Genomic DNA, 26,137 nt, shown 5'->3' with positions numbered 1-26,137 from the left:
ATGGCCTTGGCAAAGCAAATACTCCTTAAATTTTACACGGGTTCTGCCTCTACCACCCTTACAGCAGATGCCCACCATCTGCTGAGCAAAGAAAAATCTTCAGAACAGCTGAATGTTCAGCAGCATATCTCATGTCTGCACCCACCCCCTCCGCCGCCATTGAACCCTCCATTGAGGGGAAATATTTCTTCCCGTCCATCGATCTCCGCCCCTCCTAACCTTATACATCTCAATCATCGCTCCCCACAGCCCCCTCTGCTACATCGAAAGCACTCCTGGTGCTGTTACTAATATTAACACAGTTTGGACCTAGCTCTCTGCTGAATTAGAGATAACACAGTGTGGAGCTGCAGGAACACAGCAGGCCAGGTAGCATCAAAGGAGCTCCTGCTGTGTTCCTCCAGCTCCACAATGTGTTATCTCTGGCTCCAACACCTACAGTTCTTGCTACCTCTCTGCTGAATTAGCCTGCTCGATGATCCGCGATGTTAGATTTGCAACAGCGGTTTTGGTTTGGTTAAACTACCCCGAACGCAGTCAACCACAGGTACTAGAAATGTGTGTGTGGGTGGGTGTGAGGGGACGGCAGGATTGAAATTGTAAGTAATACTTGATTTTGCCGATGGTCCGTCAAGACTCGAGGCCACTGGGTGAACTCCGGGAGCTGTGCCATGTTCCAGGGCAGAACGTAAATTCATAGCGTATCTGTGTGTTACTTGCACTGTGTGGGCTTGAGTCTGGAGACGGCATTCCACTGTTGAGGTACTTCGGCCTGGAGTTGAAAAAAAATGAACAGTTTTATCCACCGCGAACAAATGCCATGCGGGATTTCTGCAAGAATGTCCAGCCTCTCTGTGCATTCCAACTCGTTTTGCCCTCCAACTGAGCGCTTAATTTCCACACTGCTGCTACCGAGCATGGCAGGCAATGACAGCACAGCAAGATCCCACAACCAGCAAGTGAAGGGAGTGGCCCGTTCAAACCCCATACAGCAGAGGGAGAAATGTTGTTCAGGGTGTCGGAGCGAGGGAACCTGTCTGCTTACATTCGGACCAGTGTCCTCTCAGTGGCCGAATCTGTCTGGTCAGTTTTAATATCAGATTTCGGACACTGAGGTGCCAAATGTAGGAACCGCATTTTTTTTTGACAATAGGGTCAGGGGAACGTGGTTTTCCTGCTCCTCAAAGGTTCAGGGATTCAGTGCGTTTGGAGTTTTCACGAACGGTGATCGAAAGATCTCTCTCTCTCTCTGTTCCATGATGAAATTTGGAGCCAAGGCAGTTCGCTGGGCGAGAGATAACATCAAGTATGAGCTAGTAGAATCCTGCCACAGACTAGACGGACTGAGTGGCCTATTTGTAGAACTATGGCCCATTGCGAATGGGTTTGGACTTAAAGACTGCCCAGCTCCATGTGACCAAGCCTCAGAACAGACCTGAAGTACACGCCTGGGAATACGAGCCGAGAGTGATACGCGACTGAATGTTACAGAAATATCTTTTAGCGGCGCGCACTCTGCTGCCGTTGCCTGACCCGGCACAGGAGCCAGATCACTATCAGTGGAAGAACCCCTGCTTGTGGAGCCCAGAATGGATGTGAATAAAATCCCCCCCCCCCTAACCTCCGCATTAAACCCATGGACGAACCGTTGCTGAGAGTGTCATTTCTCACGCTATCCCCCCTCAGAGCCCCCTCTCAGTCTGTGATCAGATACTTTTCATTTCTCAGGACCAACAGGTTGGGAGCGAGCTGCCAGGGCTGGGAAAGTTGGCTTCTCTCTCACTGCCTTCTCCCTCTCCCGTGCCAATCCGGGCGGTGGAGGGCAGGAGGTGTGGCTGGGGGAGGTGGGGGTTTGGTGGAGGTGTGCTGCACGCAGCCTATCCACACCCAGGCTGTGTCACTGCATAGAAAGGCTGTGTCCTCCCCCGCAGCCACCCCCCGGCCCAGCCCATCCCTCCCTAGAGAGGCGATTAAAAGAAGCGAGGTCTGCTCCAGCTGCCGGACACTGCCTGGGTTTAGTCTTGGCCATCGCTTGCCTGGCGACAGAAAGTGGGTAAATCCGCCACCTCCCACCTACCCAGCCCCGCCTCTCCACTCACTGCCCCACTGTACACACTCTGCCAGGGAGGATGGGCGCTCTGACATCGAATGGCACCAGCCTTTGGGCTAACGAGAGCCGGGCAGCTGCCTCCGAGCATCCTTGGGCCAATTACACCAACCAGTTCGTGCAGCCTTCCTGGAAGATCAGCCTGTGGTCCCTCGCCTATGGCTCGGTGGTGCTGGTGGCTGTGTTCGGGAACCTCATCGTCATCTGGATCATCTTAGCCCACAAGCGCATGAGGACGGTCACCAACTATTTCCTCGTCAACCTGGCCTTCTCGGACGCCTCCATGGCCGCTTTCAACACTTTGGTCAATTTCGTTTACGCCCTGCACAACGACTGGTATTTCGGGGAGACTTACTGCCGTTTCCACAACTTCTTTCCCATCGCTGCGATGTTCGCCAGCATCTACTCCATGGCTGCTATCGCTGTTGACAGGTAAGGGGCTTTTTCTACACACACCAACCTCCCCCCCTCCTCCTCCAGTCACCCTCACTCGGGGTTTTAGAGCAGGGAGATTGACTTACTGCTGTATAGCAAACCCCCTGCCCCAAGATGTGGGAACTCCTTCCTCCCTGCACCCCCCCCCCCCCAACCCACCTCAGCACCCCAGGCTGAAGGTCTCTGTGGGTGGGCACCTCTGCGCTCCGTCTACCCCGAGCTCTCTCTCTTCACTGGCCATACAAAACAGCCCCGCTGAGCTTACCTAGCACGGAAGGGGAGGGGGAGGGTGTAGGGGGTTTGCAGAGTCGCTTCTTCGAGAATTTCCAAAAAAGGTGACATTCCCTCTTTCCTCGCCGTGAGCCAGGCGCTGAAAGTGAGTTGGTAGTTTCATTCCTCGCTCCCACTCTGAGAGAGACTGTGATTCAGGCAACTTCGGGGAAAGCCCGGGACTGCAGCCTCGACAGCTCATAGTGTAAACCGAGAGAGGATGCAACTTGGAGAGTGGTGAAGGGCAGAATGACAGTTGATCCACACTGTGGAGAGGCTTTAAACAGCGTCTGACCCTAAGCTAGATGAATTTCCGTAATATGGGGAGACAAACTGGGTGCTGAGACGGAGCTAACAGAAGTGATTTTGCAAGGGATTGCAAAAGAGAGACTGTAAGAAAGAATTTGAGCAAAAGGCGGATACATGACATTGCAGCCATTCGCACTGCCCCTGCTTGTTTGGTGATCCCATCGTTTCTTTACCAAAGCGGACGACTCATTTTTACAAAAGGCGGTTTCTTTCAGTTTTTGAGACAACAAGGTGTAGAGCCGGATGATCACAGCAGGCCAGGCAGCATCAGAGGAGCAGGAAGGCTGACACTTCGGGTCTGGACCCTTCTTCAGAAAATTTAGACCCGAAATGCCAGCCTTCCTGCTCCTCTGATGCTGCTTGGCCTGCTGTGTTCATCCGGCTCTACACCTTGTTATCTCAGATTCTCCAGCATCTGCAGTTCCTACTGTCTCGTCTTTAAGTTTCTGATCTGTTTGGTAAAATCTCGACGGCAAAATGCTATTCGGTTCACGGCTCACATCATTATTAATGTGAACGAAATGGTTCGCGCCAAGGATGATTGACGTTAACTTGCACTCTGCATATACTTCCCGCTCCTCTGGTTCTTACCAACGTTCCCGGGCTTTCGTTTTAGATTTGCAACTCTGGCTGTATTTTTGCTTTTCCCTTTACTTTCTGACTGTAGAAATGGGCCGGCGAATTCAAGGAGGTGAAGTTGTCAATCCGGGAGAAAATATAGGTCATTTGCTTTGGAGGAGGTGCATCTCTCCCTCAGCCTTCACAGAACCCCTACAGTGCAGAAAGAGACCGTTCGGCCCATCGAGCCTCACTGACCCTCCCGAAGAGCATCCCACCCAGACCCCCGCCCCACCCCTGTGACCGTGCCTTTCCTATAGCTAATCCACCTAACCTGCACATTCCTGGACACCAGGGGCTAGTCCAGGGGCATGGCCAATCCACCCTCACGTCTTCGAGCTGCGGGAGCACCCAGAGGAAAGCCACGCAGACACGTGCAAACACCACACAGACAGTCGCCCGAGGCTAGAATCAAACCCAAGTCCTTGGCTCTAAGGGACAGCAGTGCTAACCACACCGCATTTTGTTTTGAAGAACTTGCTGGATTTGCTCATTACTGGCTGATTTCACAGAAAGTCTACTTTGGTAATAAACTGGGCAAGTACCTTCAGCGATGCTTTGGCGCAAAGGAACAGGAGTAAACCTGTCAAATCCCTGCCATTCAATCAGATTATGGATAATAATACAGGTCACCCCACTTCCACTACTATCCCCATATACCTCCATGTTCACCACTAAATCCATATACCTCCATGTTCACCACTATCCCCATATATCTCCATGTTCCCCACTAAATCCATATACCTCCGTGTTCACCACTATCCCCATATATCTCCATGTTCACCACTAAATCCATATACATCCGTGTTTGCCACTATTTCCATAAACCTACATGTTCGCCACTATCCCCATATACCTCCGTGTTCGCCACTATCTCCATAAACCTCCATGTTCGCCACTATCCCCATATGCCTCCATGTTCACCACTAAATGCATATACCTCCGTGTTCACCACTATCCCCATATACCTCCATGTTCACCACTAAATCCATATACCTCCGTGTTCACCACTATCTCCATAAACCTCCATGTTCGCCACTATCCCCGTATACCTCCGTGTTCACCACTATCCCCATATACCTCCATGTTCACCACTAAATCCATGTACCTTCGTGTTCGCCACTATCCCCGTATACCTCCGTGTTCACCACTATCCCCGTATACCTCCGTGTTCACCACTAAATCCATATACCTCCGTGTTCGCCACTATCCCCATATACCTCCATGTTCACCACTAAATCCATATACCTTCGTGTTCGCCACTATCTCCATAAACCTCCATGTTCACCACTTTCCCCATATACCTCCGTGTTCACCACTAAATCCATATACCTCCGTGTTCGCCACTATCCCCATATACCTCCATGTTCACCACTAAATCCATATACCTCCGTGTTCGCCACTATCTCCATAAACCTCCATGTTCGCCACTATCCCCATATACCTCCATGTTCACCACTAAATCCATATACCTCCGTGTTCACCACTATCTCCATATACCTCCATGTTCACCACTAAATCCATATACCTTCGTGTTCGCCACTATCCCCATATACCTCCATTTCACCACTATCCCCATATACCTCCATGTTCGCCACTATCCCCATATACCTCCATTTCACCACTATCCCCATATACCTCCATGTTTGCCACTATCCCCATATACCTCCGTGTTCACCACTATCCCCATATACCTCCATGTTCACCACTAAATCCATATACCTCCATGTTTGCCACTATCCCCATATAACTCCATGTCTACTTAGTCTCCAGAAACTATCTTAAACTTAATCAATAATTGAGCTTAATTTACCTTTTGGGTAGAGAATTCCAAAGATTTGCTGTCATCAGACTGAAGAAATTCCTCCTCATCTCAGCGTTAAAAGTCATAACCCTTATTCTGAGATTATGTACCCTGGTTCCAGCTTCACCAGCTGGGGAAAACTGTTTTTTAACATCACTTTGCTAAAACCCAGCTCTCTGAGCCAGAAAAGGAAGTAAAAATATAAGGTGTTACATCTTTTATGGCAGAAGGTTGGGTAGGCTAAACTTGTATCATTGGAGTTTAGAAAAGTAGGATGTGACTTGATTGAAACATACAAGATCTGAAGAGTCTTGGTCAGGTTGTTCCATGCTCTTGCCAGCTTTACCCTTCACTCTAATAGGAACATAATGCCTCTGAACTCTTGTTATACCACTTTTAAGAGCCTCTCCCTTGTCAGCCATCCCTTTACCTGTGTACAGTCTACTGCAATCAACGTTTGAAGGTTCTTGACTTGTACCATTAAAATTTGCCTTACTCCAATTAATAACTTTAACTTTTATGGAAGACTTATCCTTTTCAATAACAATTTTAAAACTAATAGAATTATGATCACTAATTTCAAAGAATTCCCCTTCTAACACTCCAGCCACTTGACCTGCCTTATTTCCCAAAAGAAGGTGAAGTTTTTGCTTCTTCTCTAATAGGTATATTTACATATTGATAAAGGAAATGTTCTTGAATACATTTAATACGTTCCTCACCGTCCAAGCCATTAACATTATTTCAGTCCCAGTCAATGTTTCAAAAATTAAAATCGCCAACAGTTACAGCACTATAATTCTTAAATATATCTGAGATTGCTCTAAGCATTTGTACCTCAATTTCCCTCAGACTATTGGGGGCAAGTCGATAGTACAATCCCATCAAGGTGATCAGCCTTTCTTATTTCTAATTTCAACCCTATATTTTCACTGGATGATCCCTCAGAAATATCCTCTCTAAGCACAGCGGTAACATTTTCCTTAATCAAAAACACAATTTCCCCACCTTTCTTGCCTCCCTTTCCATCCTTCCTGTAGCAACTAAAACCCATATAGCTGAACTGCCAGTCCTGTCCTTCTTTCAGCCAAGTTTCTGTAATAACTACGATGTCCCGGTCCCATATTCCCATACGTGCGCTGAGTTCATTAGCCTTACCTTAAGACTCCTTGCTTTGAAATAAATGCCACTTAATTCATCAGAGTTGTTTTGTTCTCTAATTTGTTCTTGTCTGCCTTTTCTACTTATCTTGTTCTTTTCTGGTTCAAAATAACCTCATCTGTCTTTCTATTTTTACTACTGCCTAGGAATCCTGACACCCTGCCTCTCTACTAGTTTAAAGACTCCCAAATTAGAACTAGCAAATATCCCTGCCAGGATATTGGTCTCTTTCCAGTTCATTTGAAACCCAGCCCTTTTGAACATGTCTTTTCTGGATCCAAGTGATCCAAAAATCTGACCCCTTGCACATTAAACACCACCTCTTCAGCCATTAATTTATCTGCCCTATCTTTTTATTCCTACTCTCAATGGAACATGGCACCAGGAACAAACCATAGAGCAAACCTTTGAGGCTCGTCTTTTTAGCCTTCTCCCTAATCTCCTACATTCACTCTGCAAAGCCTCAACACTTTCCTTCACCATGTCATTCCTACCAACGTGTACAACAACTTCCAGTTTCAAACTCTCCCCTGGAACCAGAAAGGCAATGTAGTATTCTAGATTCATGGTCAAGCCTGCAGAATCTCCTGTCTGTGCCCTGACAGGACAGTTCCCTATAACGATTATTCTTTTAAATGTTGACGAACCCCACTTAACATAAGATTGATTTCTAGTACCCAAGAACTGAATGCCACTTCTATTTTACTCTGAGACAGTGTCCCCCTCAACACTATCCAAAACGAACTATCTATTTGGCATAAGATTAGCTACAGGAGACTTCTGAACTACCTCCTTACCTTTCCTGAGAGCCATCCATCTATCTGACTGATCCTGCTGTGTAACCACCTCTGTAAGTCTACCAGCTGTTGAAGGATGTTTAGGCCTTGAGTGCGTAACAATCAGGAGTAATCCATTTAAAACAGAGATGAGGAGAAGCCTTTTCTCTGTTATGGTCTTGAGTCTTTGGAACTCTCTTCCTGAAAATATGGTGGAAGCAGAATCTTTGAATATTTTTAAGGCAGAGTTAGATAGATTCTTGTGAGGGGAACGTTTATTGAGGAATGTGGAAATATGGAGTCGAGGTTACTATCATATCAGCTATGATTTTATTCAATGGCAGAGCAGGGTCAAGGGGCTGACTGGCCTGCTCATGCTCCTGGTTCAAATGTGCTCACTATGATACCTTTATGCTCTGTTAATATTCCTTTCTTCTCCCTCTCTTTCCTGTCCATAACCCAATCATTCCCTTTTACTTTTTCTGTTGTCTATCTGACTTGTCTCCAATTCATTCCTCTGAATCATCCTTCTGTTTCCTATTCAATCCTTAAATCCCATTGAATAATAAACAGTACTGGTCCTGCTGTCAGTTCATGCTTTGCGCCTTTGTACTTTGTATCGTTACCTTTCTTACCTTGCCCTTCTAATCAGTTGTACCATAAAACATTTGATGCTGAAAGGTGCATGGAAATGTTTAACTAATAACACATTTTAGAATGATTAGACTAAATTTTTGCAGTTGTGCACATCAGGTACCACCCAGCACTATTATACATTGGGGCAGAGGGGTTACAATTAACCAGAAACTGAATTGGCTCAATCATACAAATACTGTGGCTTCAAAAGCATGTCAGAGCTAGGAATGCTACAGTGAACAGCTCACCTCCTGTCTATCCAGTGCTTGTCCACCATCTACAAGGCACAAGTCAGTATTGTAATGGAATACATACACTTGCTGCACAATTCAGGATTGTTATGGAATACACTCCACTTGCCTGGGTAAATACAACTCCAAACAAACTTGAGAAGCTCAACACCATCCAAAACAAAGCAACTCATGTTGTTATTGCTCCATCCACTACTTTCAACGTTCACTCTCTTCACCACCAACATATTGTGGCAGCATCTATAAGATGCCTTGCAGTAACTCACCTAGGGTCCTATAACAGCACTTCCCAAACCTGTAATCTCCCACCTAGGAGGACAAAGGTAGCTGGTATGTGGGAAAACCACCCTTTCAAAATGTTTGCCTCCACACCACACATCATCCTGATTTGAAACTGAGTCACAATTCAATCAATGATCCTGGGTCAAAATCCTGGAGCTCTCTACTTCTCAGCACTGTGGATAATTCATGAAGAATAATAAAAGTTTTGGAGTTGATGCTGAGCTCTATATGTGAAAGTGAATCGGGTCTTTGCAAATGATGGCTCAAGTCCAATGATTAGCTTTTTTCCCATATGAGAAACCCAGTCCTTGGCTCTGCTAAAGTGGACATGAATAAGCAGGTAACAAAGTGTGGAGCTGGATGAACACAGCAGGCTAAGCAGCATCTCAGGAGCACAAAAGCTGATGTTTCGGGCCTAGACCCTCCATCTCCCCTCCCAGCTCTACGTTTCTCAGATATGTGCGATTTCCTTTCAGATAGGAGCTTGTAGATGAGCTCATAATCATTACCTACTTTAGCTGCTTGTCTTGCTGTTGAAATCCTTTGGTCCTCTGTGTGAGTTCTTATTGATGTCAAAAGAATTTTAATTCCTAAATGCGAATCACAACCTTGGCGGTGTCTACTTTAATCGCCACATTCAGCGATCAAAGGTCAGTTGTCTTACCATCTCAAACTCAGTGAAGGTCAACCCAGGCTACTTCTGGAAGTTTTGAGAGTTCTGGATGTAAACCTCAATGAGCAACTTGGGCAGTGAATTTCACCCTTTTGGCCATCTCCCAATCTGCAGACCCCTCCTCAGAAAGCATGGCATTAACTCTATGAGCTTTGCCAGTCTGCCTGCCCCACATTAAGCAGTGTCGAGCTTTCTATGGACCACTTCATTTGTTGGGCTATTCTTTCAAACAAAATGAAGAACATCTCTACATCCTTTTACAAACTTTGGGATGGCTTTGACAAATTTAAACGGCTCCACACTTAGCCCTGAATTGCAGACAGATCTTTACCCATCAGAACTTCCACTGAATTCAAGGGCAGTCACCCTTCTTAGTTCCAGACTTTTTAAATTGGAATTTCTCACTCCGTCTCTCTTTTTCCTCTTCTTTTTCTTTAAAGTTGCACTTTCTCACTCTCCTTCTGTCTCCTTTCCCAATGTCTCCTATTTTTATCTTTGAGATGCTTTTTCTGTTTTCTTTTCACCTCTCTTCTCTATGAAATTCTAGTTCTGATCTTTTCTGTTCTAACTGAATCTTTGCCATTTGCCTGCTTTCAGTTTTACACTTACCTTTTGCTCTCCTAATGTAACATCCTGATTGTTGAGCACTAGCTTTAGGATTTCTTTTCTTAGTTTTTGATAGACATTCTATCTTCAACTGCCCAGCCATACTTTTCAGTTCATCAGTGAGGAATGCCTTTGAAGCACCACAATGTTTCTGCTGCACACTTGCTTTAAAAGTCGAAATTTCAGTTAGTGTGACTTTTTACATTCTGAAAAAGAAACCTTCACTTTTTAAAATAAATGCCTGGCTTCTGATCAGGTGTCATTGTCTAAAGGTTCAGTGTTGGATGAGCCCAAAGCATACGTGTTCTGACCAAGACTGGAGAGCTGCACTGTTTTCTTTTCTAGCCACAGCACATTTTAAGTGTAACCAGAACGGTGATACAACCAGTTAACAGCAAATAATTGGCTTGTTACCAGAAACAAACTTACTCAAAGTTGCAAAACTTTTTGATAAAGAGTTTGGATCATTCAAACATAAACAGAAATGGCTGTAGAAACTCAACAGGTGTGGCAGCATCTGTGGAGAGAAAGCAGAATTACCATTTTCAAGTCCAGTGACCCACTTTGAAGAACTTTCTTCAATTTCTGGTTTAGTATCAAATTTCCACCATGTGTAGTTATTTGTTTATTTTGGATTATTTAAATACTTACATGTATACCTTTTAAAAATATAATTAACTCACACATTCAAGGATGGGTAAAACAAAGCAATGAAAATTTTGCAGGGTGTTAACTTTAAAGTACTTGGTCAAATAATAGTTAAACTTATTGTTTAAAAAGAGTTGTGGATGTCCCAAAGCATGTTTTGATTCTGAAGCTATCCTGCACACAGAAGTTGGTACCAGGTGCCTTCCTGGAAAGTTGTATGTGGGTGAATTCTCTTTGCTTGGTGGGTCTGATTCAAAGAAAATCCTCTTCAGGTACTCTCTTGGCTGGTAAAGCTGGCTTCCTCTGGGTTTTCAACCCACACATACTTTGCTGAAAGAAGCTACAAATGAACTGTGAGGGAGCAATGGATTGTTGCATTTCAGGCATGTCAAATTCTCATTCACTGTGTTAAAAAAAGTGCAGAAGTTATATCACACTCTCAAACTGACCTTTGTGATTTCTTTCTGAAAATTTTCCATGACTCCAACTGAGCTCCTTGCTTGTTGCAGGTGCAAGTTTGTTGCTGTTCTATCCGGTGCCTTTATATTAGCAAAGTCTCCTTTGTTTAAAAATCAAGACATTTTATACAGTCCACACAATCTTTCAAACATTAATATTTGGATCGCATCTCTTCACAACAACAATGGCAATTTGCTCAAATCAATTTGCTTGATATATCGACATACTGTACACACTTTTTAAATTCAGTTTGCACAACGTGCTGGAGTGAATTACGCTCAGCAATCTTAAGAGTCAACTTCTGTCTTTGCTGCCCAGTAGTAGTCAATTTTTTTGAGTGTAGAAGATGGAGAAATCCGGGAATTTGGGCAAATTTGGAGACCTTTCCAGATGAGTCTCACTGCTCAAAAAATAAAGATTCTGATGACACCAACAAATCTATGTTATTTCTGGCTGGGAACCAGTAGCATTTTTCTTAAAGTGGACAAAGCCTGAAATCTAAGTGAGTTTCCAAGAAACTAAAGCCTCAATATTCCATGGTGTTGAAGCGATGACAATCAACTTTACAGTTCAACATTTGAGTAGTTATATAATTTATAATAGAAACACAACTTGAATTCCGCTAATAATAGTGTGAAGCTGGATGAACACAGCAGGATAAGCAGCATCTCAGGAGCACAAAAGCTGACGTTTCGGGCCTAGACCCTTCATCAGAGAGGGGGATGGGGTAAGGGTTCTGGAATAAATAGGGAGAGAGGGGGAGGCGGACTGAAGATCCACTGTCTGGGTGTTAAAATATGCTAAGCGCAGGTAATAGATTATGATCAAACAGCCTACAGCACGCATCAAATAATAAATGTGATAAACATAGATCCAATGGATTTTGCAGCAGTTTCCTCTAAACTTTAGAAACATGGAAGCAGGAATAGCCCATTCACCTTGTCAAGCCTGCCCTGCCATTCACTACAGTCCCAGCTGATCAACACTTTTACTAACCCACTTCCTATAATCATGTACACTCAGAAATTTATCAATAATCACAGTGATCAGAAATTTATCAATCTCCACCTTAAACAAACCCAAAGACTGTGCTTCCATACCCTCTTGGGTACAAGATTCCAGTTTCCAGATTCCAGAATCGTTAATTCATGCCGGAGGATTATCTCCTTACCAATGATCGTTTACTTTTGTAACCAGCTTTCTGTGGGGGACTTTATTAAATGCCTTCTCAAAATCTAAGTATACTATGAACAAAAACAAAGTTGCTGGAAAAGCTCAGCAAGTCTGGCAGCCTCTGTGAAGGAAAAAACTGAATTAACGTTTCAGGTCTGGTGAGCCTTCCTCAGAACAGTCTGAGGAAGGGTCACCAGACCCGAAACCTAACTCTGTCTCTTCCTTCACAGATGATGCCAGACCTGTTGAGCTTTTCCAGCAACTTTGTTTCTGTTCCTGATTTACAGCATCTGCAGTTCTTTAGGGTTTATTTCTAAGTATGCTATGTCCATCGACTTATCAATTTTCTTAGTAACAGCTTCAAAGAAAATTTCGACACATTCATCAAACACAATTTTCTATTCACAAATCCATGCTAACTATGCCCAATCAGATCATTATTATCATCGAGAATAGCTTCTTCCCTGCTGTTATCAGACTTTCAAATGGACCTCTCAAATATTATTTCTGATCTCTCTGTCACTGCACCTTCTGCATGGCTGTAACACTATATTCTGCACTCTTCTGCTAGCCTGATGTACTTTCTACAGTACAATCTGCCTGTATGGCATGCAAACAACCCATTTCATTGTATCTCAGTACATGTGACAACAATCAATCAATAAGTTAATCGTTATTCATCAGGTCCCTATTTTTCCATCCTTTAAAGTAAATTATGGAATTTTCCCTACTACAGATGTAAGGCTAAGGTGTTGTAGCTGCTGCTTCAGCTGTCTTTCCCTTCTTAAAGAATGTGGTGACATTTGCTATATTTCAGTCCACAGGAGCTATCCCAGAATCTATAGACGTGGCAACTGATAACATGGTAGGTCTTCAAATTTCATTGAACTTCACAAAGGATTATAGTTCTTTACTTATATTAATCTGGGCTTGGAACTCTCACTCAGGTACCACGCTGTCATGGACTGCATCAATAACTGCCCCAATTCTGATCAGTCACCATCTTTTTTCTGGGTCAATGTTTGGGTAGACTTCCAAAAACTGCACTCCAGTACTTATTCACAGACATAGCTCCAGCTTTTCATGAACAACTAGCTTTACTGTTAAAATTAAAACTTTTGCGGGGTTTCTTCCCCAAACTCTAATCTTCCGCAGTTACTTCGTCTGTTTGTTGTTTTTTCATTGCTCCCTCCATTGTCTGCTGTATTGAATTATTCTTTCAACTCCCAGGACTTTTCTAAAGCCTCGACTCCAACACCAGCTGTGTATTAACTCTTAGAATTTCTCCCTGAAATCTAGCTGCATCTAAGTCCTCAAGTTTAGCTGCTTTCCTGACAGTACACCTTAAAGCCACACTAGCTAGCATGGAGTCTATTTTGTTCCCACTCCCTTTCACCCGCGTACCCACTGACCAGCAGTCTCTCTGCCTGTCAACTTTGTAGACTTTGATCCTTGAACGGTACTAAATGACAAAATGCAACAAGCCCCATTTCTATTTCTAGGTGCAATTGCCTACAATACTTTGGAACAGTCAAAGTAACAACCGTTTGAGAGTGCTCTGAATGTTACAGTCTCGCAGAATGTGGGGCCTCTGCAACACCAAGAATACGAAAAAGGGATTCATCATAAGCCACAACATGACCATATTAATGCGTTTTGCCTGCAATGAGAGCTTTTTATTTTGCTAGGCTACAGGCAGTAAGCTAGAGCTTGTAATGGTGTTGTGGTAGTTGACAAAGCCAAATTCACTGGGATTATTGAAATGAGATTCAAATTGGTAATACATAACAGAATAGCTTCATTAGAAATAATGGAAGCATGCATCATTTGTAAGATTTTTAGAGAAATAAATATACACTTAAATCATTTTTCGCTTATGCAAAAGACAGTATATAGCTCCTAGCTATGGTAATTCCGCATTTTTTATGTGCCTGCTGCATTAGTATCAAATGCGCCACCAAGACAATCTATGTGACATTACAGAGTAGGAGTTCCAAGCCTAGGGAAATATTGTGTTGAAATAGCGCAGTTGCTTTCACAAACATCCCCTGATAATTGTGAGAACTGCAAAAAACAGAACTCTGGACTAATGTGTTATGATGTCCTTTGGCACAAATGAAAATTGCTGCAAATCATTCTGTTTATTCAATGGTGCTACAGTTCCTGGAATCGTATGCTAGCTTTAAATGCATCTAAGTGCCAAAATCCTGTGTTATAAGTCATATTATGATGTTTACTCGTGCACTTGTACATATATATGTGTGTGTTAGTAACTGCTGCCAGTGGTGACTTCCAAATTATAACAAAGTCACATTCGCTCTTTAATCCATCCCATGAAATTAGTGCATTTCTTGTATTTCTTCTGGTCTCACAGTATCTGTTACCATTATTGACAAATAATAAGCATTGCCACACAACACTGTGTTTTAATAGTCCTTTTCAAGTATTAATTCTGTTACTATTAAAATCAACATTTATTGCCTGTTCCTTCTTGCCCTTAAGAAAATGGTAAGCATTCTTGAATCACTACAATTTATTTAAGGTTTGTCGTGGATAGAGCAGTAACATTGAGGAAGATGCTTTTACAGACACAGCATGCGCTGAAAAGAATGGCTGTTGCTTTAAATGAGCTCTTCAGATGGTCTGGTAGGCTGCAACATTTCTGACAGTGTATTCTGTCTGTTGTATGGAAGTAGCACTGGAACAATTTGAAGAACTACCTCTGGTAACCAGGCACATGGAAAATCATTGTTGTTTTGCTGGAATCAGCATGATTTTACACATTCATTCAGGAATTTTTGAGAATTTAACAATCCGGGCAGATAATAGTTGACTCGTAGGCTAAATGTCTATGGATCTCTACAAGATATTCAACTAAGTGCCATGCAAATGTTGCTTCATACCACTGAGGCTGATGGAGTTGGTGGTAATATAGTAGTATGGATTCAGAATTTGGTAGTGGGCAGAAAGCAGAGTAGAAGCTATTTTCAGGATGGTGAGTGATTCTAGGGGAGTGTTGCAAGGATCAATGATCAGGACTCAGCAATTTACAATTAACAATGGTGTTCCAGATAAAGGGACAAATTAATAATATGCCCAATTTACAAAGATGCAAAACAAGAAAGGAAATTATGCCATAACGGGGGTGTAAACATATTATGAAAGGATATAGATCAGTTGAGATTGAACAAGAAGGTGGCAGATGGAATAAAGTGTACAGATGTATGAAATTAACCATTTTGTTAGGAAGAAAAGAAATGAATATTTTTTACAAGGTGGCAGAAGTGTGAATGTTGGTATTCAAAAGGACTTGATATCTTTGTATAGAGTCACAGAGAGTAAATAGGTACAGTTACAAGACTTCCAGGAGGAGAGTAGAAAGATTTTAGGAATGTACTCAAAGTATCCCTGAAGAGGCCAAATACTGTCACTGACTCATAGCATTCACCGGCTTGTCATTGACAAAAATGGAAAAAGGATCATTCAGGAATGCTGTGAACACATTGAGAGACTTCAGGACCACAGAGGTACATTTGAGGCATCAGAGGGAGCACAAAAATACTCACACAGCCAAATAACTCTTCTACTCGACCCTGCTCTGCATGTGACAGAATCTGAAAATTGGCCATCTCAGAAACCATCAAACTGGAGTGGAAGCTAGGCATCCTTGATCCAATGAGGGTACCTGAGGAGATGATACAGAAAGCTTTGCTTCGCAGATCAGTTGGTTTGAAAAATTCTTTTGAAGCTATTCTTCTGGTTCGGGAGAATTAGGAGGACATGGAAATGTATCGGTCTTGATCACCAATGGTTTGAAACCTCAAAGTTATTTTAAAAAGACTGTGCATTTGTTTTATTTGTTTTGTTGTGACATGACCACTGCAAGTTTGTTGAGCAAACAACTCATACTGGCCAACACCGCATCCCACTAGTTCTTCAAACTGTTGTACTCCTTAAAGTGTGCCATTAATCTCAGAATAAGGGATTTGGTATATATGGGTGAAATATGATCTTACCCTGAAACTTTTGGATGAAACTATGGATAGTTAGTGGCTGAGTACATTCAGTACTGAGATGAAGAGGTTTTTAGGCATCAAGGGCAGTCAGTTATTTAGGGACATTGTGCGAAAGTAGAGTTGGCAGAGAAGTTTAGCTGCAAACTTGCTGAATGGGAAAACAGGTTTGAGGGTGCTTATGACCTACTCTTGCTCCTATTTGTTATCTTGGAGTCATAGAGTCATTTAGCACAGAAACAGACCCTTCAGTCCAACTTGTCCATGCTGGCAAAGTTTTTATAAGCATTTAGAGTCATAGAGTCATTGAGTTGTACAGCACAGAAACAGACCCTTCGGTCCAACTTGTTCATGCTGACCAGATAATCCAAAATTAATCTAACCTCATTTGGCCTATGTCGCTCTAAACTCTTCCTATTTGTGTGCACATCCATTTAAATGTTGTATTGCACCCACCTCCACCACTTGAACAGTATAAGTTAAAGATTCGGACCACTGAGAAATGAGGGAGTCCATTGCATGAGATTGAATTGAGCTTATTTCACTTTCTCTAGAGGATGATGAGTGTGGGACTGTAAGAGGAGCGTTTGGGAGAAGCCAACCGGCCACAAAGGTGCACAGTTTCCGTTTTGGCTACAGTTGTCAAAGCTGAGCATCAGTTATGTCCAAAAGTGCTTGTTTTGAGATGTGCTTTCATTCAATCGAACATATTTACATTTCCCAATTTTAAAATCCGTCATGAACCAGTGCAATCTGGTACCATGTTAGAATTTCTTTACATGTTTTCTTTTTAAAGTATCCTTTGAACAGAAACTTTATTAAAGTTTAATTAATATAGCTGAGAATGAGTGTTTAAAAAGACATAAACATTTTTAATTAGTTCAGTTGAACCAGTGTTATCATCTGTGACTATTCCAACTTTTGAAAAAACCTAAAATGACAAACTATACAGAACCAATACAATGGGTTACTTACAAAGTACCTTCCAAACATACAGCCTCTACAATCTAGAAGGATCAGGACATTAGATACATGGGAGCACCATTATGTGCAAGTTTCCCTTCAAGCCACTCACCATAATGACTTGGACATTATCACTGATCTTCCCCTGTTGCCCATCCAAAATCCTCAACAGGGGCCTACCAGTGCCAAACCAATTACAGTGGTTTAAGAAGACAGCTCACCACCATTCCAAAGGCAGCTAGAGATGGGCTATGAATGTTGACATAGCTTGTGAGACACAGATCCCCTAAATGAGTTATTAAAATGTTAATTACATTGGCATATAGTTATCTTAAATTAAAGTAATTATTCAAAACCTTTTAACATCTGCCAGCATGTCCATGCTTCCAAAAAAATTAGCTTAGTTTTGAGAACATTCTCAAGCAATAAAGGAGACTAAATTACTAGAAGGGAAAATTAAGGAGACTAACATTAGAGAATACCATAGGCTGAACTCTTCGACGGTTTGGGACGGAGGACAGATACTACTAAACAACAACAACTCGCTTTCATGCAGTACTTTAAACATGGTTAAAAAGAAGTGATTTCATAGGAATGTAAACAAAGAAAAATTCACATTGAGCTAAGGAAGGAAATATTAAAACAGATGACCAAAAGTTTAGTGTAAGGTAAGCATTAATGAGTTCTTCAAGAAACAGGGAAATGTGGAGAGGTTAAGGTGGGAATTCAAAACTGTGAGACTGGAAATGCAAAGGCAGTACCACCACATGGTTGAAAGCTGTCATATATGACAGCTACAGTTTGACAATAAACATATAAAAGGTTAAAGTGTAAGGTTGCAGGATTAGTAAAAGGTGTATTTTTGAAAGCAAGAATGGAGATTTGAAGCTGGAGTCCAATAAGCATGAAGATCTCGGTGAATGTAAGAACACAGTGGAATGAATATCTAGATGTTAGAGGACACACTCCACCCTCTTCAACCAACTGCCTTGGATTTTTGCTCTCTGGTAATTAACCTCTCCTGCAAGGGAAACAGGTCTTTCCTGTCCACACTTTCTAAGCCTCCCATTAATGTTTCAGTAGGGTTGGACTGGAAGAACGCAGAGTTATTGCAGGCTGAAGGAAGCTATATGGAAGTGTGGGGTGAGGACGCGGAAACACAGAGTTGAATTTTAGAACTGAACTGTTGATGGACCAAAGGCAATTCCAGTCATTGAAATTGGAGGTAATGGAGACCAGGAATTCGTGCAGGTTAAGATACAGGTAGCACAGTTATAGGTGAGCTTTCAATGGGTAAACAATTGGAAGCTGGCCAGGAGACCACTGGAATTGTTATGTCTGCTTATAACAGAACCACGGAGAGATTTTTAGTGGTAGATGAGCTCAGGCAGGGGCAAAAATGGGTTGCATTAACAGAGCTGAAAATAAAGTCCCTTTATGACAGACAGATTTAGGTTGGAAGCTTAAATAAAAATTAAATAATATTCAATAAGCATTAAATCAGGGGCTAGGTTTGTCCAGCCTGAAATAGTGGCCAGGATAAGTGAGATGGAAACTCAGTTTCCTGCGGCAGGAACAAAAGGTAAGATCTTTCTCATGTTTAATTGGAGGATATTGTGGCTCTTCCAAGACTGGATGTTGGACAAGCAGGCTGGCAAATCAGAGATAGTTGTGAAGAGAGAAGCTCATGATGAGATAGAGCTGGGTGTGATCAGGTTACATGAGGTGTGGGTGATGTTGCTGACTCCAGAGGTAATGGTGTAGGGTCAAGAAGAGAAACTATTGCAGGAGTTCTCTCTTTGCCTACAACTGGATAGATAAGTGTGAAGGTGGTCAACTGTGTGGGCAACCATGTCAAAGATTGTAGATGTGTCAAGACAAATGAAAAGGAATAGTGCAGCACTGTATCAGTGACAGAGTATTTGTGACTTTACCTACTCATCAAAATCATGCTGTGTCTAATTCTTATATAGTACTAGCTCTAGTTTAAATGTGAACATTTGTGGTATAAATAATTGTGGTATAAAAACAACTGGGAATTCATTGTTAAAAAAAAATTACTATTCTCCCCTCTGATTGTCAACTTTCACCCAGGTATTTGAGCACATAATCTATAATGGTACAAGGCAGAATACTGAGGAGGTACTACCTACATCCCTAAACTGAGAGTTCTGGTCATTGTCATTATCATTAATTTTTGTCTGACCTTGCAGTGTGAAACTTGACTGCAGCATCACCACAGATGACAACTCTTCAAAAGTACTTACTGGACCAATTCATTTGGGTTGTACTGATGTTGTGAGAGGTACTATAGAACATAGAACACAGAACATGACAGCATAATACAGGCCCTTCAGCCCTTGATGTTGCGCGGACCTGTGAAACCAATCTGAAGGCCAGCTAACCCACACTGTTCCATTTTCATCTCTCATATGTTTATCCAATGACCATTTAAATGCCCTTAAAGTTGGTGAGTCTACTACTGTTGTAAAATCAAGCTTACCTTTGCTTTTATAAATAGAAACTATGTCTGTCCTTGGTCCTGCACCTGTACCTGTGACTGAAACTAGTGCTGAATTCCTCCTTCTGGTGCAGTTACACCAGCACAGCTGGGTCAGCTCTAAGGGAAAACATAAAACCTGAAGATAACAAAGTGTGGATCTGGATGGACACAGCAGGCCAAGCAGCATCCTAGGAGCACAAAAGCTGACATTTCGGGCCTAGACACTTCATCAGAAAAGGGTCTAGGCCCGAAACGTCAGCTTTTGTGCTCCTAGGATGCTGCTTGGCCTGCTGTGTTCATCCAGCTCCACACTTTGTTATCTCGGATTCTCCAGCATCTGAAGTTCCCATTCTGATAAAACCTGAAGGATGGATTTTGCTAAGCCCGCTGTTTCCCTGCGTTTCGGGCATTAAATCATATGGTTCCCATAATATCTGATCTCAGGAATGCCTTCAAAAAGTACTCAGATTTGTGCATTTCATGTATAGGCCCCTTGTGTGTGATAGAATGGAAGTCCTGACAGAAAAAATGAATTAGGACATTAATAGGGTAAAAAAAATGTAGTTGTATACATTCTATTATCTGAAGACTGTTTGCGTTTTCAGCTCAAAGCTCAGAATTGCAATGTATTTTGTCAGTCTATGTTCTCAATGGGTGAGCCATGACCTTATGTACCATAGAAATGTAGAATGACAGGATACACAATGATACATTGTAGCAGGAGTAGGCCATTCAGCTCCTCGACCTCATTCTGCCAGTCAGCAAGCTCATAAAGAAGACAAATGGAATGATACCTTTATTACAAAAAGCTTAAAGTGCGGGAGCCATACTTCAGTTGTGCAGTGGTTTGGTTAGACTCCACCGGCATTCCTGTGTGCATTTTTGGTCTCCATTCCTCAGGAGAGGTATTAATGCCATGGGGGTTGTGCAATGAAGGTTCACCAGACTTGCTCCTTGGATGGCGAGATTGTCCTGTGAAGAGAGATTGAGCAAATTGCATTTGTCTTCTCCAGAGCTTTGAAGAGGTGATTTCGTGTAAACTTACAAAATACTCAAAGGGATAGGCAGGTAGATGCAGTATGATGTGTCTCCCGGTTGGGAATCTTGAATTAAGGAGGCATAATTTAAAAATAAGGGGTACCAGTTAGTTCTGAGATGAGGAGTTTTTTTTTACTCAAAGGGTTGTGAACCATTGGAATTCTTTGTCCCAGGGGGCTGTGGAAATTAACCCATGAGTATGCTTAAGGTAGAATTTGTTGATTTCTGATTGCCAGGGTTATGGAGATGGGTTGAGTAAAAAAATTGATGTGTTTGATCTGCCGTGATTTTATTGCATGGGAGTGCAGGCTCAATGGGCTGAATGGCCTGTTCCCATCTCCCTAGCACTGGGTTTTCTGTACCTCAGCCCCATTCAGTAGTGTTTGCTCCGTATCGCACAGAGGAGCTGTGGCCAGGATCTAGTTTCACTGCCTAAGACTATGGAGCACCAGAAGGCTGGAAATTCTCACAAAGAAACTAGAGAAAATTGCTGACATCCTGAGGGTCTAAACAGTGCATCCTGCAGCACTTATTTCAAGACCCATTTGACGATGGTTTCTGCCAAGGCCAACAACCATATAGAGTGACTGTCACACAGCTTAGAAACAGGCCCTTTCGCCCATCATGGTCATGCTGATCAACAAATACCACACAACACCAATCCCATTTACCTCCACTTTCTCCATAGCCTATTATATTCTGGCATTGCATGTGTTCACCCAAATGCTTTTTTAAATCTTGTGAGATTACCTGCCTTTGCCACCTTCTCAGACAGTACATTTCACATTTCCACCACTCTCTGGGTTGAAGACCTTTCTCCCCTGATCCTGCAAATAACTTATCCCTCACCTTTAAACTTATGCCCTCTGCTCTTAGGCACATCTGCCCTGGGGAAAAGACTCTCATGGTGTACACTGTTTATACCCCTCCCTATCTTGTACCCCGCAGTCTGATCCCACCTCAGCCTTCTCTGCCAAGGCAAAATAAACCCAGTCTATCCAGTATCTCCTTGTAGTTGAGACTTTTCATCTCAGGCAATGTCCTGGTGAATCTCCCCACACCCTCTCCAGTGCAATCACATCCTTCCTGAAGTGTGGTGGCCAGAACTGAACACAGTGCTCCAGCTGTGGCCTAACCAATGTTTTATAAAGTTGTGACAAGACGTCCTTCCTCCTATTTTCAAAGCCCTGGCTAATGAAAGCAAGCATCCTTTCTTCATCACCCTGTGCTGCCACCTGCAGAGATCTATTGCCTCTTTGTACCTCAGTACTCGGTAGGCACTGACCACTCATTGTGTATATCCTTCCCTTATTAGGTCTCCCAAAATGCATCACCTCACACTTATCAGAATTAAACTCCATCTGCCATTGCTCTACCCAATTTACCAGGTGATCTATATCAGACTGTAGCCTGAGGGCATCCACCTGACTTCCAACAACAACACCAATTTTTATGTCATTTGCAAACCTACTAATTATAGCTTTGAAATTCACAATTCGTTAATGAAAATAACAAGCAGTTACGGTTGCAGCACTTAACCCTGTGTTACGTCACTGGTCACAGGTTTTTGATGACCAAACAACCCTTCACCATCACTTTCAACATCCTACTTTCAAGCCTATTTCGGATTTGGTTTGCCAACTTGCCTCGAATCCAATGGGTTCCTACCTGTTCGACCAGCCTCCCATACAGGACCTTGTCAAAGGTCTTATTGTCGATGGTGTAAATCTAATCAACTGTAGTATCCTCATTAATATATTTCGTCACATTTTCAAAAAACTCAATGAAATTAATCAAACAGGAACTCCCTCCAACAAAGCTGCGCTGACTGTTCTTGATCAACCTGTCTTCCAAGTGTTGGCATCTGAAGTGGTAGAACACCAGCAAAAACCATTATTGAGCTGTGTATTCTGATACTCATTGTCCAGTGATTTTGGTCAAGTTACTATATAATAAATCAAGTAGGAGGCAGTAGTGCAAGAATCCTCTGGGAATATAGCACTTTCAACAAAGCCCCCTTCTGCATGCTGCAGCTGACACCATTACTTACTGTTGGCCTGCTCTGCTCCTGAAAACAATGACACTTTCGTCACATTATTACAAAGCGCAGAAGTGCATATTATACAAGGCAATAAGGCAATTTGATTTTGTGTTTCGTTTACGAAAGACTAAGCATGTACTATATTTGAGGGCAAATTATGTTTTGAAATTTGCAACGATAAAATCTATCACTGTTCTTGAAAATTTCAGTTAAGTCAGTATCAGAGTTTGCTGGAGAAGGGAGATTTCCGGATTGCGACAAATCCTTGGGTAATGCATTAGCATTCATGGCAGCAAACTCAGGGGTGTTAGATTATGAAGATAAAACCAACGGAAGAATTGAAAATCGTTCACAAATGTTTAAGAACAATGCTCAGAAATATACTGCCATGAGCGGAGCTACGTAACTGCTTGTTGTACCACACTGCTAGCACAGTGAGAGGTGAAACAAATAGAGATAGAATGGCGACCAGAGATAATGGGAACTGCAGATGCTGTAGAATCCAAGATAACAAAGTGTGGAGCTGGATGAACACAGCAGGCCCAGCAGCATCTCAGGAGCACAAAAGCTGACGTTTTGGGCCTAGACCCTTCATCAGAGAGGGGGATGGGGGGAGGGTTCTGGAATAAATAGGGAGAGAGGGGGAGGCGGACCGAAGATGGATAGAGGAGAAGATAGGTGGAGAGGAGAGTATAGTTGGGGAGGTGGGGAGGAGATAGGTCAGTCCGGGGAGGATGGACAGGTCGAGGAGGCGGGATGAGGTTAGTAGGTAGGAAATGGAGGTGCGGCTTGAGGTGGGAGAATGGGATAGGTGAAAGGAAGAACAGGCTAGGGAGGCGGGGACGAACTGGGCTGGTTTTGGGATGCGGTGGGGGAAGGGGAGATTTTGAAGCTGGTGAAGTCCACATTGATACCATTGGGCTGCAGGGTTCCCAAGCGGAATATGAGTTGCTGTTCCTGCAGCCTTCGGGTGGCATCACTATGGCACTGCAGGAGGCCCATGATGGACATGTTGTCTAAGGAATGGGAGGGGGAGTTAAAATGGTTCGCGACTGGGAGGTGCAATTGTTTATTGCGAACCAAGCGGAGGTGTTCTGCAAAGCGGTCCCCAAGCCTCCGCTTGGTTTCCCCAATGTAGAGGTAGCCACACCGGATACAGTGGATACAGCATACAACATTGGCAGATGTGCAGGTGAACATCTGCTTAAAATGGAAAGTCATCTCGGGTCCTGGGATAGGGGTGAGGGGGGAGGTGTGGGGACAAGTGTAGCACTTCCTGTGGTTGCAGGGGAAGGTGCCGAGTGTGGTGGGGTTGGAGGGGAGTGTGGCTAAAGGTTCAGCACCAAGTCATGGATGGAGAGTTTAGAAAGATGGAACAAGGCTGCAAATTCAGGGTTTGAGGTTTCCTGAAGGTTGGAGATGATGGGCTGAATTCTCCTGCCCCATTGTGATACACCTTGCAGTGGAGGGGATGGTGCAGAAAGAAAATAGGGGAGGGGGTTTTTCAGGATGTCTTCCCAGTGCCTTTCACTGCCAGGGAAGTTTTCTGTGGAGTGGAGGTGTCGGGAGAAATGGATTGCAAGGATGGTCAGTCAATTAAACCAATTACAGACCAAATCAGATCTGAGTTATCCACAATAATTCTGGATACTCCGTCAGAGCCAGAAACCTGTGCATTTAAGAGGATGCTATTTCCAGGAAATATCACATTTGTATCTCAAACAATCCACTCAAAAGGGATTAATATCCATTTTGTGTCCTAATGACTTTGAAGCTAAACATTCTTCAGCGGGTGGCACCATAATCCAACATCTTCGTGACCCCCAACATACCCACACCCACATCCGCTTTGTAACACTGCTGAGTTCCAGAGCTGGCAGCTATCTGGGAGGGAAACATAAGAATGTAAGAAATATCAACATAACCATGCCAAATAAGACCCACCGAGCCTGCTCCAATATTGAATAAGGCCATGGCTGTTCCTAATGTTGTCTTAACTCCATGTTCCTCCCTGCCCAGTAACCATTGATTCTTTTGTAGAGCAAAAATCTATCTGAGACCACCTTGAATCTATTCAATGACCATATACAATATCAATGTGTACAATCATTATTACTTTTCAGGTTAGAGAATTCCAATAAATAACACCCAACAGAGAGAAAGAACTCCTTATCTTTGACTTAAGTGGGACACCCTTTGTTTTTAGATTGTTCCCCAAAAGTAAAACATCCTCTCAACGTTTACCCTGTCTAGCCCCATCAAAATGCTCTATGTTTCAATAAGATTGCCCCTCAATTTTTTAAACTCTAATGAGTATAGGTTCAATCTGTTTATTCTTTCCTGATAAGCCAACCTCATAATGTCAGGAATCAGCGCAGTAAACATTCTGTGGACTGTTTCCACTACAAGTAAATCTGTTTTAGAGAAAGAAGAGCAAAGCTGGAGCTAGAATTCTAGCTATGGTGTCACCAGTACCCTGTAGGATTAGGTACAGACTACCCTGCTTCTGTAGCCCCTTTCCTTGCAATAAAGGCCAATATTTCACAAGCCTTCTCAATACCTTGCTGTGCATGCTACCTGATAACAATTTGTTTTTTATGAGGCTACCTAAAACACCATCTGCAGCATTCTGCATGCCATCTCCATTTAAATAATTTACTCCTTTACTACTCTTCCTGTCAAAGTGGATGACCTCATGTTTTCCTACATTATACTCCATCTGCCAATTTCTGCCCCACTCACTTACCTTCCTGTCATTGCTGATTCCTTGTGTCCTCCTCAAAACATGCTTTCCTATCAAAATTCATATCAGCAGCAAATTTGGGTGCAATGCATTGGGTTCCATCACTCCAGTCATCACTAAACATTGCAAATATTTGAGGCCCCAGCTCTCATTCCTTTGGCATTCCACTAGTTACAGTTTGCTGAAAATCATTCATTTATCCCAACATTGTGTTTCCGGATAGTTAGCTAATCCTCCATCTATGCTGATATATTAACTCCACGAGAATTAACTCATATCTGGTGTAGTGACCTTTCATATTGAATGCTTATTGGAAATCCAAATGTTTATATCTACTGGTTATATTTTATCCACTCTGCTTGTTGCATCCTTATTGAATGTTCATAAATTTGTTCAAAACAATTTTCCCATTCCCCCATAAAACCATATTGAGTTTAATTGTCACAGATATAGTAGGAACTGCCAATGCTGGAGAATCCGAGATAACATGCTGTGAAGCTGGATGAACACAGCAGGCCAAGCAGCATTAGAGGAGCTGGAAAGTTTGACCCGAAGCTTGGCCTGCTATGTTCATCCAGCTTCACACCGTGTTATCTCTTGAGTTTAATTGTATTTATGATCCTTCAAT

The 26,137-nt window shown here is 42.8% G+C and overlaps 1 protein-coding gene across 1 annotated transcript in view; it reads left to right on the top strand.

The window, feature by feature from the left end:
- The first annotated feature begins 2,006 nt into the window (after positions 1–2,006).
- LOC125450563 (neuromedin-K receptor-like) overlaps positions 2,007–26,137 on the top strand; it is a 65,059-nt gene continuing 40,928 nt past the window's right edge. The window contains exon 1 of the mRNA XM_048526571.2: positions 2,007–2,539. Within this exon, the coding sequence (XP_048382528.1) occupies positions 2,130–2,539 (410 nt within the window). The 5' untranslated portion in view covers positions 2,007–2,129. The remainder of the gene's footprint in view (positions 2,540–26,137) is intronic.

This window comes from Stegostoma tigrinum, chromosome 3 (assembly GCF_030684315.1).
Source record: "Stegostoma tigrinum isolate sSteTig4 chromosome 3, sSteTig4.hap1, whole genome shotgun sequence".
In the NCBI taxonomy this organism is placed as follows: Eukaryota; Metazoa; Chordata; class Chondrichthyes; order Orectolobiformes; family Stegostomatidae; genus Stegostoma; species Stegostoma tigrinum.
This window is presented reverse-complemented; position numbering and strand designations above follow the sequence as displayed.